The sequence below is a fragment of the Mesocricetus auratus genome, unplaced genomic scaffold, assembly GCF_017639785.1.
Source record: "Mesocricetus auratus isolate SY011 unplaced genomic scaffold, BCM_Maur_2.0 Super-Scaffold_6730, whole genome shotgun sequence".
In the NCBI taxonomy this organism is placed as follows: Eukaryota; Metazoa; Chordata; class Mammalia; order Rodentia; family Cricetidae; genus Mesocricetus; species Mesocricetus auratus.
The window spans coordinates 80,611,669-80,632,335 of record NW_024429184.1 but is presented as its reverse complement, the minus strand read 5'-3'; the positions used below and the strand labels follow the sequence as shown (position 1 = coordinate 80,632,335).

At 41.8% G+C, this 20,667-nt stretch overlaps 1 protein-coding gene and 1 long non-coding RNA gene across 7 annotated transcripts in view; one reads left to right on the top strand and one right to left on the bottom strand.

The window, feature by feature from the left end:
- The window catches only part of Dym (dymeclin), a 254,334-nt gene that overhangs the window by 9,405 nt on the left and 224,262 nt on the right, over positions 1-20,667 (top strand). For all 6 annotated transcript variants that reach the window (XM_040741591.1, XM_040741587.1, XM_040741590.1 and 3 more), the window contains exons 2-3: positions 6,153-6,342; positions 18,924-18,976. In XM_040741591.1, coding sequence (XP_040597525.1) covers positions 6,203-6,342; positions 18,924-18,976 — 193 coding nt within the window. In that variant the 5' untranslated portion in view covers positions 6,153-6,202. The remainder of the gene's footprint in view (positions 1-6,152; positions 6,343-18,923; positions 18,977-20,667) is intronic.
- Positions 1,650-19,049, bottom strand: LOC121138819. The gene is made up of 3 exons (XR_005875674.1): positions 18,902-19,049; positions 2,012-2,087; positions 1,650-1,890 (listed from the first exon to the last, which is right to left on the bottom strand). It is a non-coding gene; the product is annotated as an uncharacterized LOC121138819 (long non-coding RNA).

Genomic DNA, 20,667 nt, shown 5'->3' with positions numbered 1-20,667 from the left:
CAAGCAGGCTTTATCTTCCTGCATTTATCCTCTACCTCATTACCCTCCCTATCCTTGGCCTTAGAGTCCCAGGTCCTTCCAGTCAGCCTCTGATCCCATGGACAATGTTCCACAGGCTGCCCTACACTCTGTTTGGATTCCATGGTGCTTTGTCTACATTTCTGTAATCTTCCCAGGGTTCTATGGTATGAATTAGAGGAAAGGAAACATAGTGAGGAAATACTGGACCAAAGCAAGACCCAAAATCTGCTGAGCAAACTCCAAACTCTGCATCTTCATGTCAGATGTCAAAATGCTCTTCAGATCTCCAACTCTTGACTGGTCCTCCCTGTTAGCAGCTCTCTTTGGTAGATATCCCATGCTCTGGCACCTCTAACATCTTAGAGTCTCAGCACAATCTGGGTTTCACCCTCACAGTTTCACTCAATGTTCTCTCTAGGCCTCCAAGCAGGGACACTCCTGACACATGCCTGGACTCAGAGGCTTTTCTTAGCCTTGGAGGGAGATTCTACGACCCCCTTCTTATACCCTTGGCTCTAAAGCAGTGGTTCTCACCCTATGCAGACAGATTTTGCCCCCCAAATGCTTGAGCTGGACCCCCACAGTTCAAATTGTTCTCGGCACTGTCTTCCAAGCTCTTACTAGGATGGTGCTAAGCCCTGTTTAAAGAAAGCTTCTAGCCGCTTTTCTGGTCCAAAGTCCCAAAGTCTTCTGTATTCCTATAACAAACAGCATGGTCAGGCCTGTTACAACAATTCCCTAGTATCTCGTACCAACTTCTGTCTTAGTCATTGTTCTGTTGTTGTGAAGAGATATCATAACCAAGATAAGTCTTATAAAAGAAAGCATTTAATTGTGGGCATGCCTACAGTTTCAGAGGTTAATTTATTATCATCTTGGTAAGGAGCATGTTGGCTTGTAGGCAGACATGGTACTAGAGAAGTAGCCAAGAGTTCTGCATCTTCATCCATAGGCAGAGAAAGACAGATAGACAGACAGACAGACTGACTGACTCACTGGGCTGGGCTGGCATGGGCTTTTGAAACACACATCCTCCAACAAGACCACACCTTCTAATCCTTTCAAAATAGTGCCACTCCCTGTTGGCTTAGTATTCAAATACATGGCCTGTGGGGGCCATTCCTATTCCAGCCACCACAGAATATCTTCACATCTTTAAGATCTAACTCCTTTTCAGAGTGCTTTATTGCATGTGATTCTACAGTTTAACTTATCCCCTATTTGTGTAAACTGTTTAGGCTATTGTTATAAACAATTGTGCCATGGACATGTGCATCCATAGAAGTTGTCAACAAGTGTCAGTTTATCTGTGAGGTAGGTTTTTTTAGAATGAGGATAGAAAGCACTTTCTTTATGAAGCTGACAAGGTGGAAGGCAAAGGATAAATACATGCATGAAAATATTAGGTGTCAGAGAATGTGATTGCCCCTCTGTCCTTTGCCTCACCCACTAGGTTCTGTTGCTTCGTGTATACAAACCCCCAGAGTTGGCCTCCATTTCCCCTCATCTTAGATTTGTGCTTCCTCTGTAGTGAGCAGGACTGGGGGGAAGTCTAGCTTCCTTTTGGGTACCAAGTTGGAGTAGGCAGGTAGAATGGAAGAGAAGAGGAAGCACGGAGTGTAACCCCCTTTATTAGATTTCTGGAACTTGATAGCCATGAGTAAGTGTTAGTGGGCTTAATTCTCTCCGTTTGGAGGTACAGGGATGCCAGTGTGTAGGACCAAGTGAGTCAGAAAGACTGCCTTGTGTTGGTCTCACATTGGTTGGTGCTCAAATTCCATGACTCCAGGTTGAAGAAGGTCCATGTCATCATGTGTGGCAGTGTGATCCTTGAAGGGAGCCAGTCCTTCATCCTTTGAGCCTAGACACCTGATGAGGATGAGAGAGAGAGACTTGTCTCTGCAGCCACTCCCATCTCCTGCCCCTTGCCTCATGGGAGTTTTGGATTATAATGCTGCCGACATACAGTGGGCACTTAGCATGTACCCACCTGCATCCAGTGACTCAGTGAATCTCTGCCAGAGATACTTAGTAGAGTCCTCGTGCTTGCTTCAGCGGTGCCTATACTAAAGAAAAAAAAAAATTGGAAGGACCTATGAGAGTCCTCACACTGTTAGCCGTTTGTAAACCTTTACTGGACTGGTGGATAAAAATGGTACTTTTTTTTTTTTTGGTTTTTTTTTTTTTTGAGACAGGGTTTCTCTGTATTGTTTTGGAGGCTCTCCTGGAACTCACTTTGTAGACCAGGATGGCCTTGAACTCACAGAGACCCGCCTGCCTCTGCCTCCCGAGTGCTGGGATTAAAGGCGTGTGCCACTAACGCCCGGCTTAAAAATGGTACTTTAAAACATTTAATTTTTTTAGATTTGTCTTTACAATTTTTACTTACGGATGTGTCTGTGTGAATGCATGTGTCCTGTATGTGCCTGCAGAGGCCAGGAAAAGGGGCGCTGTATTCCTGAGTGCTGGAGTCAGCAGCAGGCTGTGAGCCTTCAGACATGGGTGCTGGGAACCGAACTCAGGTCCTCTGGAAGAGCTCTTAACTGCTGAGTCATCTCTCCAGTCCCACTTTGTTGTTGTTGTTGTTTTTTTTTTTTTTTGGTTTTTCGAGACAGGGTTTCTCTATGGCTTTGGAGGCTGTCCTGGAACTCACTCTGTAGACCAGGCTGGCCTCGAACTCACAGAGATCCACCTGCCTCTGCCTCCCGAGTGCTGGGATTAAAGGCGTGCGCCACCACCGCCCGGCCCCACTTTGTTGTTTTAAATACCATATTTTATCCTTGTTTTAGGTTGAAGGTCTTTGCATGTGTTTATTAACTTGGACCATGGCTATTTCAGCAAGCATGTTTTCAGTACTTTGTTTTAGGAATGTGCCAGAGGTTAATTAGGGATGGGGGCGGGGGTGGGGTGGGGGGAGGCTTGACTTGTGGCTCTCAGGAGTAATCCACCTAGGCAGACTAGTTTTATATAATGTAGAAATATGCCATTTCAAGTTCCTCCTTACATAGTGGGAGCTTGAGGGAAGGGACGAGGAGGTGATGGGAAGGAAAGTGGTGTGGGGGGAGGTGGAGTCTGTTTCCTGTGTTGAGATGGTGTGCTTTACTCCATGCGTGATCGTGGCCCTGAAAGGCGTGCGCCACCACCGCCCGGCGTCACTGAGTTTTAAGCATCGGTAGCCTTGGTACTTGGCAGCTATTATAATCCTTGACCTCTAGCAGCTAGGAGTGATGGCAGTACCTATTTTAGGGTTCCTGAGCAGGCCTCTGTCCTGAGATCTTGTTCCTGTAGCTGTAGTTCTTACAGTTCTCAGACTTTTCAGTCTGTGAGACAGTAGTATAGCTTACAGGCGTAAGGTAGCTCAGACCCTTGACCCTTCAGGTTGGGCAGCTCCATGAAACCCATCCATGGATTAGGGCATATAATCTCTTAGCTTCAGCTCTTTGAAGCCTTTCTGCTACCTGTTTTTGCCCCAGCTGCTCTCTGGACTGTTATTGCCTCTCTTGTTATTGCCACAAAGCTGTTGTCACTACTCTACTGCTGTTTCCCCATTCTTTGTGTTACCAGCTTAGCCATGTCACTAATAGGACGATGGTCAGAAGTAAGCAGAACTGGCCATTTGAAAGTTAGATGTGCAGAGGCAGGCGGATCTCTGTGAGTTCGAGGCCGGGCTGGACCGATAGCCTCCGAAACAATACAGTGAAACCCTGTCTCGTAAAAACCAAAAAAAAAAAAAAAAAAGAAAGTTAGATGTGGTGGTGCACCTGAAATCCTAGTACATGGAATGCAGAATCAGGAAGATCAGGTATTCAGAAGCCATCTTTGACTACACAGCAAGTTTAAGACCAGCCTGAACTACATAAAATCCTGTCTTTAAAATGCAAATGGGGCATGAAGAAGTGGCTCAGCCTTTAAACTTCAGTTTCAGAGGATCCAACGCCCTCTTCTGGCTCCTGTGGGTACTACATGCATATGGTGCACAGAAATACATGAAGGCAAAACATAAAATAAATAACATCTGTAAAAAAACCACATGAAACTGGAAACAACAAAAACCCAAAACAAACACACATGCAAAAAAAATCACATGAAGCCAGGTATGGTGTTCTATACCTGTTCTTTCTGTGTTTGTGAAGGTAAGGTTGGAATGTAGGGTGAGACCAACTTGAACTACATAGTAACTTCTAGGCCAGCCTCTTTATACTGAAATTAAAGATTTTTTTAAATATATGATGAGTGTTTTTCATGTAGCATGTATGTGTATGTACCACATGTATGCCAGAGGAGGGGGTTTGATCCCCAGGAACTGGATTTAGGCGTGATTGTGAGCCACCATGTGGATGCTGGGAGTTGAACCCATGACTTCTGCAAGAGCAACAAAACCACAGATACCCCAGAAGTTCTTTTATTACTTAGGAGTGTTTTTAGCCATTCCAGGTTTTTTTTTTTGTGTGTTTACATATGTAGCTGAAAATTGTTCTTCCAATTTCTTTAAAGAATTGTGTTGGAATTTTCATGGGAATTGCATTGAACCTACAGATTGCTTTTGGTAGGATGGTCATTTTCACTATATTAATCCTACTCATCCATGAGCTTGGAGGATCTTTCCATCTTCTGGTATCTTTTTAATGTCTTAATGTTTTTGTTGTACAAGTCTTTTACTTTGTTAGAGTTATCTGAAAACATTTTATTGATTGATTGATTTATGCTATTGTGTAAGACATTTTTCCCTGATTCCATTCTTGGTCTATTGCTCATTTATATTGTATATGAAGGCTAATCTTTAAGATTTTATTTTTATTTTATATATATGGAGTTTTGCCTGCATCTGTGTCTGCACTATGTGCTTGTAGTATCTGTGGAGCCCAGAAGAGAGGGTTTCAGAGCCTCTGGAAGTGGAGTTAGAGATGACTGCCCACAGTGTGGGTGCTGGGTAAAGAACCCAGGTCCCTGTAAGAGCAACAAGTACTTTTAGCCTCTGAGCCATCCCTCTGTCCCTTGTCCTATCTCCTTGATGACTTGGTCCCTTTATTAAAATGTAGCGGCCTTCTTTATCTCTTTCGACTTTTTTTTAAAGATATATTTATTTATTGTGTATACAGTGTTCTCCCTGCATGTATCCCTGCAGGTCAGAAGAGGGAACTGGATCTCATTATGGATGGTTGTGAGCCACCATGTGGTTGCTGGGAATTGAACTCAGGACCTCTGGAAGAGCAGCTCTTAACCACTGAGCCATCTCTCCAGCCCTCTTTTGACTTATGGTAGTCTGTTTTTCTGTTTCCTTGCTAGATTGTCTTACGTCTGTGGGTGTCTTTATAGTGAGATGCCATGTCTTTGCAATTGAGACCTCTGATTTGGGATAGCCTCCACTCCCTCAGCACTGCAGCACATGGCAGTTAGTTGAGTTACTTTCTCCTTTGTATTGGGCCATCTAGACTTTGTGTTTCTTTAGCACTGTTGTCCCATTTATAAAAGAACTTTCTTTCCAGACTATTCTGGATTACTAGGAATTTGCTTTGAGACATTTTCTTGGGCAGAATTATGTTTTTTTATGTTATTTTTTTACTCAATGCCTGTGTGCATCTTTGTAAGTGCATGCGCACGTGTGTGGGCAGATGTCTTCAGAGACTTAAGGAGGATGCTGGTTCTCTGGGGGTTGTTGTTACTGGCATTTGTGAGCCACCTTCCCTAGGTGCTGGGATCTAAACTCCAGTACCTAGGATAGAACAGCAAGTGCTTGTAACTATAGAGCCATCTCTCTAGCCCCAGAGTTGTGTTCATCCTAGCATGTGGGATAAGCATTGGCTGGCACTTTCGTGTCTGTACTGGCTCTGATAGATTATAATCCCTCTTCTTCCTTTGGGAAGAGAGCTGTGCTTGCCTTTAGAGGAGATGCAGGTTTATTATCTGTCTAGCTCAATGTTATGAAAGTGTGGTGTTTATTTCAAATGATTTTTATTTTTTTTTTTTGGTTTTTCGAGACAGGGTTTCTCTGTGGCTTTGGAGGCTGTCCTGGAACTCGCTCTGTAGACCAGGCTGGCCTCAAACTCACAGAGATCCACCTACCTCTGCCTCCCGAGTGCTGGGATTAAAGGCGTGCGCCACCAACGCCAAATGATTTTTTTTTTAAACAGGACGTTTGGTGGACATGCCCATGTGAGGACCGTTGCCTGCCACATAGAAGATGGGAGCGAACAGTAGCAGCATCAGCGACCTTCCTAAAAACGAGTACTTGAAGAAGCTGTCAGGCACCGAGTCCATCTCTGAAAACGACCCCTTCTGGAATCAGCTCTTTTCCTTTTCCTTTCCTGCGCCAACCAGCAGGTAAGACAATGACTGGAGACTGGAAATTCTCACTGAAGGCTGCATGAGCCTGCGCTATCAACATGCTACTTTCCAGTGTCCTTTTATCCTGGTTAGTATGTTAGTAGAAACTACAGAAGGTAGGAAAAGTGGGAAATAGTTTTCCTCCTGCATCTGTCTCCTTACCCAGCTGCATTTGCCTGCAGCAGTTCTCAGCAGTTCTTTTGGTTCTTTTTTTTTTTTTTTTTTTTTTTTGGTTTTTCGAGACAGGGTTTCTCTGTGGCTTTGGAGGCTGTCCTGGAACTCACCCTGTAGACCAGGCTGGCCTCAAACTCACAGAGATCCACCTGCCTCTGCCTCCCGAGTGCTGGGATTAAAGGCGTGCGCCACCAACGCCCGGCTAGTTCTTTTGGTTCTTAAAGGCAGTGTGAAGTTATTTTCCACACATCCCATTTAGTCTTAAAGAATTGTGTAAACATAAACACCAGCTTCAAATCATCCTCCCTCTTGCTTTCTCCTCCATTAAAGTAAAATATGTCTTGTATATGTAAGCATATAGACCATAGTTTTATCTGTTTTCATGGCTGTAGAACAGCCTTTAAATATGTTTAATCAACTTTCTAATAGTGGGCATTTAGACTATTTCTAATGTTTTGTTACTTCATAGTGCTGTGCATATTTCACAAACATACAAATTTATCTCTACAGTGAATTCCTTGAAGTGGAATTGTTGGGTCAGAATGTGTATGCATTTATAAATATGCCAGATTGTTCCAAGGAAGTTTTACCAATTTATACAACAAACCACAGTATCTCAGAGGCTTTGTTTTTCCTCACTATTGTCAATTTAAGACCGTTTAGACTTTAAAAATCCTTTATTTTCTCTGTCTCAGTCTGTGGCTCTGTGTGTGTGTGTGTGTGTGTGTGTGTGTGTGTGTGTGTGTGTGTGTCTGTCATCCCCTGAAGCTGTAGTTACAGGCGGTTGTGACCCTTCTGACCCATGTCAGGCAGCTCACAACTGCCTGTAATTCCAGCTCCAGAGGATCCAGCGCCCCTTTCTGGCTTTCTTGGGCAGTCACATGCATGTGTACAGACACACACAGATATACACAAAAGTAAAAATAAATATTTTAAATAAACATTTAACTTCCATGTTTGCCACACTTGTGTCAGTGGAGTTTAAATTACTAAGGCTTTATTATTGTTTTGTGATTTGTTGATATAGGTGTTTTGCATTTTTTTCTTGAATACCCTTTTCTATTCTTATTGTTTATTACGTGAGATGTTAATTTATTCTAATTTATAGAGAAAAGCATAAAGGATTTTTTTATGAAAAGCTATGGAATAAGTGTACCATGTGTTGTAGATTATGGGTCTAATACTTCAGAGGCTTCATTTGTGGAGATTGCATTTATTTTGGTGGTGTATGCTTTGTCATTTTTTTTTTCTGAGACTGTCCTGTTCCTCAGTGGTTGTGCTGGGCAGTTTTATTGTCAACTTGCCACCTTTGTCTTGAAATGTGAGACCAGGGAGTAGAGAGCCCTAGGAGTCTTGATGCAGAATGGCTCTAAGTATGGAGAAGGACAGACTCAGGATGAGAAACAGGCAGTGACATTAGGATGGTTGATGGGGATAGATCCCAGAAAGACACATAGCTTCTGAATTACACAATGGTGCTAATAAACCCATGCTTATTATAATTTGATTTGTAGATACCTGAGTATACTGGTGTAAAAGTATAATATGTGTGAGCATGTTTATAATGTGTGTCCTGTGCTTGTCATGCAGAGTTCCTGCATAAATAGTTCCTCACTGTTTATCGCTCTATCATTTGTTTGTTCCTCAAGCCATAGTGGTGAAGTAGGAAGGTGATACCCTGTGCTCTCAAGGGGCTTATACTATAGAGTGAAGCATCATAAGGGCTGTATGGAAGTGCAGGGAACATGCCCATTCCAGGAACATGAAGAACTGAGAAGTGGTGAGGGGAGGAGGTTGGGAAGATTTGAGAGATTTTACAGAATATTCAAGTTGTATGCATTTTGTCTGTTGAAGGATTTTAACCAAGAAGGGTATGACCATGCTTTCATCTTATTTGATATTCTGAGTGTATCACCTTGTGATACTGTGCCATTCAGTGAAAATTACTTGTTGAAAAGAAAGATTTTTGTCATTCTGAAACATGTCTAATTAAATAAAGAAAAGTGAAAGACAGTTCAGATGTAGAGTCAGATATGTACCCTGCAGACAGGTTGAAGTAGACAGTGTGGGTGTACTGGGTAGATGGTGATGATTTCAGAAGATTCTGGGAGAAGCTGGAAGGAACCAGAATAAGAACAGCTCCCAAAGAAGATGGATTGTGCCGGTGCATCCAACCTAGGGTCTGTGGGTTGCAAGTGCAGAGGGTAGTTATTTGTAACTGTGACTCAAGGAAAGTTACAGACTTAGTTGAACTTGATATCCTTTGTTGTGTTGTTTTATAACTTGATTATAAATGACTATTATTTATTTATTTTATTTTTTGGTTTTACGACACAGGGTTTCTCTGTATTGTTTTGGAGGCTGTCGACCAGCCCGGCCTCGAACTCACAGAGATCCGCCTTCCTCTGCCTCCCGAGTGCTGGGATTAAAGCGTGCACCACCACTGCCCGGCGTAAATGACAATTTTTTAAAGGTTGAACACACATAGTAGTACTGAAGGTGAGGGCTCTCCCAGCATTAATTATAGTGTTGTAGATAGAACTAAAATATAATTGTACTTATTTACTTACTAAAATATGTATTTTATGGTTTAAACTCTAAAGGATATGAAAGTTAAACAGCGGTCTGTCTAGGAAGTGAAAATCCCACACTTCTGTAAAAAAAAAAATGACTACCTAAGTAACAGAATAGGATTGTCTATTTTGTTAGATATGGTCTCGTTATATACCTCAAACTAGCTGTGATCTTAAAATTCTCCTCCCCAGCCTCCCAAGTGCTAGGATTACAGGTGTGTACTGCCAAGCCTAGCCGGGTTGAGCATTGAAACAGTGCAGTGAGGCAAGGGTAGGTTTAGGCAAAACTGACCTTGTTTCAGCCCAGCTCTCCCTCTACTAGCTTTGAGCACTTTAGCATGCCACCCAAGCTCTTCGAGCCTTCTGCTATTTTTGTGAAGTGGAAATAGTGATCCTGACCACATAAGTTTGTAGAACACCATGGAACAGTGGTGTCAACCTTCCTAATGCTACAACTCTTTAATACAGTTCCTCATGTTGTGATGACCCCCAACCATAAGATCATTTCATTGCTACTTCATAACTGTAATTTTGCCACTGTTATGAATCATAATGTAAATATCTAATATGTGGGATGTCTGATATACCACCCCAAAGGGCGTGCGATCCACAGGTTGAGAACCACTGCTATAGAGTCTAGAGGGTCACATTTTCTTTTTCTTCAAGGAAGTTGATATTAGTTCATAAATAGCAAGAGCTGTCTTAAAAGTAGAAACTGAAGATTGAACATAAACTGAACTAATATTCTGATAAAAACACTTTCTATTGGAAGTCATACGATTTTTTCTTTTTTAAAGGCAAAGGGTCCTTCTGTGTAGCCCAGCCTGGCCTGGAACTCTCCATCCTCCTTCTTCAGCTTCCCAAGTGTTGGGATCACAGGCTTGAGCCATTGTGCCTGTTGGTCATGTGATTGTTGAGCTGTTTGGAACATAAGCGCAGATAAGCGCAGACTAAGTGTGGTCCTACCTGACTCTGCTTCTGCCAGGTGCTTCCCATTCTCTACAGCATCATGAGACCTATTCCACCCTCTGGGCACTAGATGGTGCTGAGATAAGGTAGAACAGCTGCAGTCATGTAACACTCACTCAGCCCCGAGGGACTGTGTGTTCACATTTCAAACTTAAATGCAGAAGGGGAAAAACTAAACAAGGAAAAGCATTTAACCTGCAAGCAATCAAGAGTAACTAGTGCTAACATTGGCTGTGTGTAAGTAGTGCTAACATTGGCTGTGTGTAAGTAGTGCTGACATTGATTGTGTGTAACTAGTGCTGACATTGATTGTGTGTAAGTAGTGCTAACATTGACTGTGTGTAACAGTGCTGACATTGACTGTGTGTAACAGTGCTGACATTGACTGTGTGTAACTAGTGCTGACATTGATTGTGTGTAACTAGTGCTGACAATGATTGTGTGTAACTAGTGCTAACATTGGCTGTGTGTAACAGTGCTGACATTGACTGTGTGTAACTAGTGCTAACATTGGCTGTGTGTAATTAGTGCTAACATTGTATGTAACTAACCAGTGCTAACATTGGCTGTATGTAATTAGTGCTAACATTGGCTGTGTGTAATTAGTGCTAACATTGTATGTAACTAACCAGTGCTAACATTGGCTGTGTGTAAGTAGTGCTGACATTGATTGTGTGTAAGTAGTGCTAACATTGATTGTGTGTAAGTAGTGCTAACATTGATTGTGTGTAAGTAGTGCTGACATTGATTGTGTGTAACAGTGCTGACATTGACTGTGTGTAACTAGTGCTGACATTGACTGTGTGTAACTAGTGCTGACATTGATGGTGTGTAACTAGTGCTGATATTGATGGTGTGTAACTAGTGCTGACATTGATTGTGTGTAATAGTGCTGACATTGGGTGTGTGTAACTAGTGCTGACATTGGCTGTGTGTGCCTTTAGAATGCCATTACAATGTGTTCATCCTATTCTTAATTCCCTCCTTATAGTGTTTCCCTTTTCAGTGGTTTGGCTAGTGAATAGCCTTAAATTATTTAACTAGCATTGACCACTTCAGTGGTTTCTCACTTTTCATTAATAAAAATAGAAGTGTGACAAATTTCCAAGTTTTTATGCAGTGTAAATAGATGACATCTGTATGGTTGCTGTTACCAATAAAATGATCCTTTAAAACATTTAAGTAATTGTTAATTGTAGAAAAGTTATAAAACAGGAAAACAAAAGTTAAAATAGCCATGTCTGTTTATGAATACTACATACCACTTTTAATATTTTGAATATATTTTTTAAAAAATGTGATTTTTGTGGCCGGGCATTGGTGGTGCACACCTTTAATTCCAGCACCCAGGAGGCAGAGGCAGGTAGATCTCTGTGAGTTCAAGACCAGCCTGGTCTACAAGAGCTAGTTCCAGGACAGCCTCCAAAGCCACAGAGAAACCCTGTCTGAAAAAACCAAAAAAAAAAAAAAAAAAAAAAAAAAAAGATGTGATGTTGTATTACTGTCATAATGTATTTGTCTGACTACTCCAATCCTTCACTCTCAGGGCCTTTCTTCCGCTGGAAACAGAAGTACCTTGCCTATTAAACAGTACAGACTTCCTCACTGCTCCCAGTGCCTCCTAGTGACCTCTGCGCTGCTTTCTGTCTACAAGTTTGCCTGCACTAGGGATCTTAGATACCTTGATATGCAGAGCCATGTAATATATATCTTTTATGATTGGCTTCTCCCATTTAGCATTCTGTTTCCATGTTTCATACTTATTGTAGCACCTGTCCGATATTAACACTGAATAATACTCTATGTATATGCCTCATCATACAGCATTTTTAAAACTTCTCTTTGCCATACAGAGTTTCCATTTCTCTTTAGCATTTTGAAGTTCCACTTTGATTTTTCTTTCAGAGTTTTCTTGTATTATAAAAAATAAGAACATTCTGCTGAGTCTTTGCTAAAGTAGACATGATCGATTGTTAGTTACTTAGGAAGTCTGTCACATTTCCACATGCTGGACTGAATGTCGTCTGTCTATTCAGTTGTTCACATCTGTTCTATTCTATGTCTGTGAGCACTGGGCACTCAGGGGGTTGTAGCTGTGCGTGATTACAGTGAGTGACTGGTAAGGACCCAATTGAAACTAGGTCTGTGCAACTCCAGAGGTGACTTGTGTTGATCAGCTCCTACAGAAGCGTGGACTCATTAACCGGAACTTGAAGTAACGCCCAGAGTGCTGCATTATAAAATGGTATGCTGATCCTTGAGAGAAGGATCATGAGGTCGTATATTCACATTTCAAGCTTGTCCAAAGCTGTGGGTCATACTTCCTGATTCCTGATGTCTTGTGCTTGAACGTTGTGGGCAGTCCAGGTGGCAGGCAGAGGCGACCTGCCTGAGGGAAGTCTGGCTTCCCTCTGTTAGGGTACTTGGCCCAGTGATCTTTCCTTAAAGCATTTAAATGTGTTTCCTCACTTGAGAAGCAGAGGAGACTTGAGTTAGCTCAGGAGTCTGAGTGAGAGAGACAGTGCTTAGGACATGCTGTCTTCTTTGAGTCATTGTGCCTGTCTTGTGTTTATTCTCATTGGCACACATTACATAGTTTACGGGAACAGACTGCCTGACTGAGGTGGCCTAGCATAGCTACGAAACCGTTTTCCAGGTTCTCTTCATTTCTTTCATCAGAGGTTTGTTCTGATGGCAGCAAAAGTAACACATGAGGTTCTTTTGTTAATGGAATAAACAGCATGTAGCTTTCCTTGTATCTCATTTTCTCAGATTGAGGAACTTCAGGAAGTTCAGTTTTTACACATTGCATTAAAATTTTCATTTCCTCCTTGCATTTATACCTTCCAATGCACAGTTTTTAGAAGGTGAGTGAGTTCCTCTTGGATTAGTTACTCCCTTAAAGTGAACGCTTAGATGGGGGACAAATTTTCACAGTGCTAAAGTAAGGGGCCAAGAAAGCCTTACCATTGCTCCCTTGACTACTTTCTGGTGGTTTTGAAATCTAAGTTTGAAAGTCATTAATTTCTCTTATTTTCCTGAGAAAATAAATGCAGTGTTACCCAGTATGGTGGTGGTTGCAGTTTTGACAGTTGAATAGTTCCAGGCCTTTGATTTTTGGCAGCTGAATGGCAGTGTATAGATTGTCTATGAATCACAGGAATAGAAACACCTTTTTGGTTTGCCTGATGCATTAAAAATTTTCTGTAGTAAATTTATATGCAGTTTTATCCTTTGAAATTTTACTATGAATAGGTTCTTTTAAAACATTAACCTTCCTGCAGCTTAACCACTGAATGGTCTGATTCTTGTTAGTTTTATGAATTATTTCTGTAGTTCCCTCTTTGCTAATGTAAAGGGGAAGTCCTTAGAAATGCCTCTGTGTTTTTCTGAATGGTGACTTGTTGATTTATTTAGGCCATTTGTAAACTGACAAGGATTGCATATTTGTTAGAATAGGTACATTGTAGGCCAAAATGACATTGGTGTAAAGTATCAATTTTGAAGACATTCTGTGAAAAAACATTTCAGTGAAAGGGCTGAAAAAATTTTTAGTATTTACTTTATAAACCTTCTAATTGTGGTTTATTCAGCAAATCTATGTTCAGAATTCTCTAGTAATTTCTGCCAATAGCTTTTTGCACATCTGCAAAACTATGAGCTTTTTATCTTTTGAACTATGAGTTTTTTTTATCTTTTACCATTTGTATATGGGACTGGTGTGCCTAAAAAGTAAAATACACTCAGTCTAATTTGCTGAAAGCTGTGAGTGAGAGAATATATGTAATTTAGAGGTTTGCTTCCTGAATACACCATAGTTGATGGTTTCATGGCAATTAGAGAAAAGTTACTTGTCAACCTATCATTTTCCTTGTCATATTTAAATTCATTTCTTTAAATTCTTTATCTTTCACATTGTTTTGTGTGATTGTAATTATAACCTAGGTACAATCTTTTTTAATGTTCTGTCTGCATGTATCCCTGCATGCCAGAAGAGGGCACCAGATCTCATTACAGGTGGTTGTGAGCCACCACGTGGTTGCTGGAAATGGAACATAGACTCTCTGGAGGAGCAGTCAGTGCCTTAACCATTGAACCATCTCTCCAGTTCTAAAAAACAATTTTTATAACATGTTATATGCATGATACTTTTTTGTTTTAAAAGGTATTTTCAAATGTATTCATATTTTATGGGTTTGAATGCTTTGCCTGCATCCATGCATGTATGCCACATGTATGTATGTTCACCATAGGTATACCTATTGCCCATGGAGGCCAGAGGGTATCAGAACACCTGTAACCGGAGTCACAAATGGTTGTGAGCTGCCATGTGGGTGCTGGGAACCAACAGCAAGTGCTCTCTACCATGGAGCCATCATTGCAGCCCCCATGATACAGTTTCTTCTACATGTATGTAGACATTGTATGTGCATGGTAGTGTTTCCATGTTGGTATTATGTAGATCTGCTTGAATAAGAAAGTGTCTGGGGGCTGGAAGAGCAGCAAGCATTCTTAACTGCTGAGTCATTTCTTCAACATGTAACAAAATTTTGTAACAAATTGGTAATAATTGTTTCCAAGATTATGTATTGTTCAGTCTCCTTTTTTCTTTCTGTAATTCTTCAGCACAGGCTCCATAATCTGTTGATCCCTGTAAATGCAGAGCCACAGTCTGCACAGGTGAAGATGGGCTGGTGGAAAGAGAGAGCCTGAGCTGACAAAGGGAAATGTGGGTAACAGAAATCAAGAGAGGGCCACAAATACTCTTTCCCTAGTTCTGTGTGCTGCCTGTGTTAACTCTACTTGTGTTTTATTTGCAAACTGTCATCTCTCTGACTTGTTAACACTAGTTGATTAAAAATATTGTACATTTTTGCAAATTTTCATGTATGACAGTTATATTTGCTTTATTCAAATGACCCATGTTATGTGTTTCCATTGATGGTGGAAACTTGAATTCTTGGACTACAGGCTTTATAGAAAAGTATGGTTTTTCCCTCCTTACCAAAAATGTTCTTTTTGTTTGTCAGTTTTAGAAAACTGTGTGATAATCAACAGTTGCTCTCTGTTGACTGATGGCAATGGGTGGCCTAACACTGAACTCTGGTCTTGTTATTTACACTTCAGGCTTGAGCTGAAGGTAAGCTCTTCCCTGAGACAGTAAGGAACCAGCAGATTCATCTATCCAGGCCTTGTCCTGAGTTGTGGCTGATGATATTTGGAAACATTTTCTTGTTTAGTGGCTAATATGGTTGATAATCTATCTTTATAGGAAACATTTTCTATAGCTTTTCACTTTATATTGGTCAGATTTTACTTTTTTCTGTCATAATTTAACATTCAGCTCTCTAGACCATTCTTGCAGAAAAGGGCAAAGATGTTTGTCATGCCCAAGGATTGAAATACGGGGTTTAAAACAGAAGAGGTTTTAAAATATATAGAGTGATGTGCCCCAGCCTTCATGTTATTTAACTTCTTTTTGTTTTAGTGTGTATATGTTCACACATGTGAGTTTGTTTTATTTTTGTTTCTTTGAGACAGCCCTGGTTGTCCTGTAACTCATTATGTAGAAGATCAAGTTGACCTCCAGCTCAGAGATCTGCCTGCCTCTGCCTCCCCAGTGCTGGGACTAAAGGCCTGTGCTACCATGCCTGACTGTGTGTGGATTGTTGTTTTGCTTTGTTTTTTGTTTTTCAAGACAGAGTTTCTCTGTTTAGCCCTGGATGTCCTGCAACTTGCTCTGTAGTCCAGACTATCCTCCAATGAACATATATCCACCTGCCTTTGCCTCCAGAGTGCTGGGATTAAAGTCATGTGCCACCACTGGATGTTTTTTTTTTAAAGATTTTAAAATTATATTTCTGTATGAGTCTGTGTGACGGTATATGCACTTGAGTGCAGGTGCTCACAGTGGCCTTGAATTCATGGTCCTTCAGACTATCTCAAAAGTACTAGGATTATAGGTGTGGGCCAACAACCACGTCTAGCATTGCCTATAGTTGTTTGATATGATTTCAAAAATGTTTAAACACCTCAAAATTATTAAATGATGTGGTATACCTCCCTGTTGTCTAGTGGTAGAAGCCAGCATAGCACTGGTAAGTTATTTGTAAGTGCATGAAGACTAAAAATGAAACCATGACTTGTGAGTGTCCTCTGTAGTTGAGGACTAGGGAGTTCACACTGAGCTGTGTGCTGGGTCCTTTCTACATGTTGCATTGAGATTTGTGCAACTGTCCTGTTGATGGTGGCATCCTTTGCTTTAAGGACACTGAGACTCTCAAGCTAGGCCATGCAACTGCATAAAAAACTTGACCCTGAGATGTGGCTTCAATCTGTACCCTCCTTTATGTCAGGGTACACTTTGCTTTCTATTAACTGGGCAGTTATTAGAAATCCATGTGCAGTGTGGTGGTTCTGTTACATTATGAGGTAGTATGCTTGATGACATGCTTGGTGGTGATCACTCTGTCTGCAGAGACATTCCATGTTCTTGCTGTTGGAATTCCTTCCTAGGACTTTACTTTAGCACATACCTTAGATGGAGTGTTACTAGCATTTTAAAGATTATGTACTTGATTGTGCTCTATCTCTGTTTTACTCTGCTGGCCTGTGAGCCCTCTGTGTGCTAGAAGAAGTGTTAGTGTGTTGTTCAGTTTTTGCTGAAATTCTCCAGATGGTGTAGCCAGGGTCACATGTTTAACCTGCTCTCCTGCTGTGGAGGACTTTGATGGTGTGTGACTGAGTTTTGTGCATTGTGACTCCCTGTTGCTTCAGACTATTGTTGCCTCATGGGTGCTATTAAGCTTTACACATCTAAGCATAATGTCATCTCCCTGAATGACTGTAAGGGTGTGACCCATGCTGCTTTGGAACCTGTGCCTTGTATTCTGTTTTGGATTACCCACCTCAGGTCCTGAAAGTTAGGGCACCCTGTAAGGCAGACTTTTCTGTCCCATCAGCCAGTTCCCAAATAACACAGAGACTTATTAACCAGTAGCACAGGCTTGTTACTAGCTAACTCTTTTTTTTATAGATTTCATTTAAATTAGAAACAATCTTATTTTACATATCAATTCCAGTTCCCTCTCCCTCCCATCCTTCCATGCCTCCCACTGACCCCCCCATCCCATCTCCCATCCATTCCCCAGGGAGGGTGAGGCCTTCCATGAGGGATCATCAAAATCTGCTAAGTTATTTGGGGCAGGGCCTAGGCCCTCCCCTATTGAATATAAGCTAAGGGAGTATCCCTCCATGGGAAATGGGCTCCTGAAGACCATGTGTACACTAGGGATACATCCTGGTTCCACTACCAGAGGTCCCACAGGCTGGCCAGAGCTCCTAGCTGACACCCATATTCAGGGAGCTTGGTATGGTCCTGTGTTGGTTCCCTAGCTGTCAGACTGGGGTTCGTGAGTTCCCACTTGCTCAGGTTAGCTGTTTATATGGGTTTTCCCAGCATGGTCTTCACCCCTTTGTTCGTCACTTCTCCTTCTCTGAAACTGGATCCCAGGAGTTTGGCTCAGTGCTTGACTGAAGATTTCTACTTCTGCTTCCATCAGCTACTGAATGAAGGCTCTAGGATAGCATTTAAGGTAGTCATCATTCTCATTATAGGAGAAGGGCATTTAAGGTAGCCTCTCCACTGTTGCTTAAGGTCCTAGTTGAGGTCATCCTTGTGGATCTCTGTACAATTCCCTCGTCCAGATTTCTCTTTAAACCTATAGTGGCTCTCTCTATTGATGCGGTTTTTTTTCCTTGCTTTCCTCTATTCCTCTCCCCACTCAATCTTCCTGATCCCTCATGTTCTCCTCCCCCCTCCTCCCCCCGCCATGCTCCCCATTTGTTCAGGGCTCTTGTTCCTTTCCGCTTTACTGGGGGACTGTGTATGTCTTTCTTACAGTTCTCCTTGTTTCCTAGCTTCTCTGGCAGTGTGGATTGTAGGCTGGTAATCCTTTTCTCTATGTCTAGTATCCATATATGAGTGAGTACATACCATGTTTGTCTTTCTGTGACTGGGTTACCTCACTTAGGATGGTTTCTTCTAGTTCTATCCATTTGCCTGCAAATTGCTTTTCTTTTCTTTTCTTTTTTGGTTTTTTGAGACAGGGTTTCTTTGTATTGTTTTGGATGCTGTCCTAGAACTCGCTCTGTAGACCAGGCTGGCCTGGAACTCACAGAGATCTGCCTGCCTCTGCCTCCCCAGTGCTGGCATTAAAGGCCACCAACACCTGCCTGCCTGCAAATTTCAAGATTCCATCGTCCCCGCCCCGCCCCCCGCCCAGTAGTACCACATTTTCTGTATCCATTCTTTGGTTGAGGGGCATGTAGGTTGCTTCCAGGTTCTGGCTATTACAAATAATGCTGCTATGAACATAGTTGAACAGATGTCCTTGTTGTATGAGTGTACTAACTAACTCTTATATTTTAAATTAACTCATATTTCTTATCTACTCTCAGCCATGTGGCTCAGATCCTTTTCTCAGTATGACAAGTTCATCTCCTGCTTCCTCGCCATCTCCTGTCTACTCCCCAGACTCTGTCCTCATTTTTTCCATTGTTCTCTCTGCCCTGACAATCCTGCCTAGCTATCAGCCAATCAGCTTTTTATTCACAATGAGAGCAACACATCTTCACAGAAGGATTATTCCACAGCAGGACCCCAAGCTCTTCTCTCTAATGTCTTGAGAATTAGAGTAAATTTCCTAACTACACAGAAAAGTGAAGCATTATTTTATATTGCTAATTTTCTTGTTTACCATGTTCTTGTTCTAATGATTTTCAGTTGATGCATTCCATTCCGTTAGTGTGTACACATTTAGTATTGTGTTATAAATTACCTCTCTCCTTTTGTCTCTGCAGTACCGAGTTGAAGCTGTTGGAAGAGGCGACTGTTTCAGTTTGCAAGTCTTTGGGTAAGGAGGGATGGGAGAGGAAGACAGGCAGGTTTTCAAAATTTCTGTTAAAAATGATGGTAGTATAATATGAGTTGACCTAATGAAGCAACATTCTCCACTGTGATGTGACAATAGTAATTATTGTCCTCATGGACTCATAGGTGTTTACCATTTGTTCCATGCACCCTGTCTATGTTTGTAGTGGTAGTAGGGGACCCTGCTGGGATCTCAGGCATGTGCCCCACACCTGACTTTCCTTGTGCATTCTTTTTTTTTTTTTTTGGTTTTTCGAGACAGGGTTTGTCTGTGGCTTTGGAGGCTGTCCTGGAACTCGCTTGGTAGTCCAGGCTGGTCTCGAACTCACAGAGATCCGCCTGCCTCTGCCTCCCGAGTGCTGGGACTAAAGGCGTGCGCCACCAACGCCTGGCTCCTTGTGCATTCTTTTAGAGTATGTATTTGCAGATCTGCATTCATTCATTTAAACCTGTTTTATTAATTTATTTTTTTACATTCCAGTCCCACAGTCCCAGTTCCCCCTCTGTCCTCTCCTCCCATTCCCCCCATGTCTCCTCACCCCATCTCCCATCTGCTCCTCAGAGAGGGTAAGGCTTCCCCTAGGAAGTCGCCGGTCTCATCATCTGGTTGAGGCAGGACCAAGGCTGCATTTATTTATTTTTTAAAGTCTATTCTGAAGAACTGCATCTTTGATGAAGCTCTTTAACATGTCAAGAAAAGCTCACATAGATACATAATTCCCAGATCTGTATGAAAATGAATCCTGGCAGCTCAGGCCAGTGTGCTTTAATGTTTGCATTTCTGGTTCAACAATGTCTGTGACTTGACTTTATTTACATTGAAAATCATTGGTCAAGAAAATGACTGTATACTTGTCACTGCCATGGTTTTTACTTTGCAGCCAGGATTTAAACCTTGGGAGCGTTCTTCAGTAGTAAAAGTAAAATTTGGACTAAGTAGTCTCCTTATGTTGCATTCCTAACTGTTGTGCTTCAGGACTTGCCATGCTGCCCAACAGTGGCTTCATAAGCCCCCTTCTTGGTATAACTAAGGATTTGAGCCAGTGAATGAGGATGTGTCCTTGAGCAAGTAACAACCTATAGATAGGAATATGTAAAATTGAACTGGAACCATGGCTCAGTGGTTAAGAGCACTGGCTGCTCTTCCAGAGGACACAGTTCAATTCCCAGCACCCACATGGCAGCTCACAATAGTCTATAATTCCAGTTATAGGGGGCCTAATGTCCTCTTCTGGCCTTCTCAGGTACATACATGATGTATAGATATATGTGCAGACCAACCAACCTTACATAATATAAAGTAAAATAATACTTTTTAAAAATTTTAAAATAATGAAAACTTACAGTAATATTGGTTCTCCCCTCCCCTCCCCTCCCCTCCCCAGGCAGGGTTTCTCTGTGTAGCTTTGGAGGCTGTCCTGGAACTAGCTCTTGTAGACCAGGCTGGTCTCAATCCATCTGCCTCTGCCTCCTGAGTGCTGGGATTAAAGGCATGCTTCACCACTGCTCAGCTAGTAATATTGTTTCTTACCTTATTTGAGGTTGCACTTTCTTATACTGTTTACTTTGTAAGTAAATTTTGATTTTTTTTTTCCTAACTCACAGAGATCTGCCTGCCTCTGCCTCCTGAGTTCTGGGATTAAAGACGTGCGCCACCATGCCCGGCTGAATTTT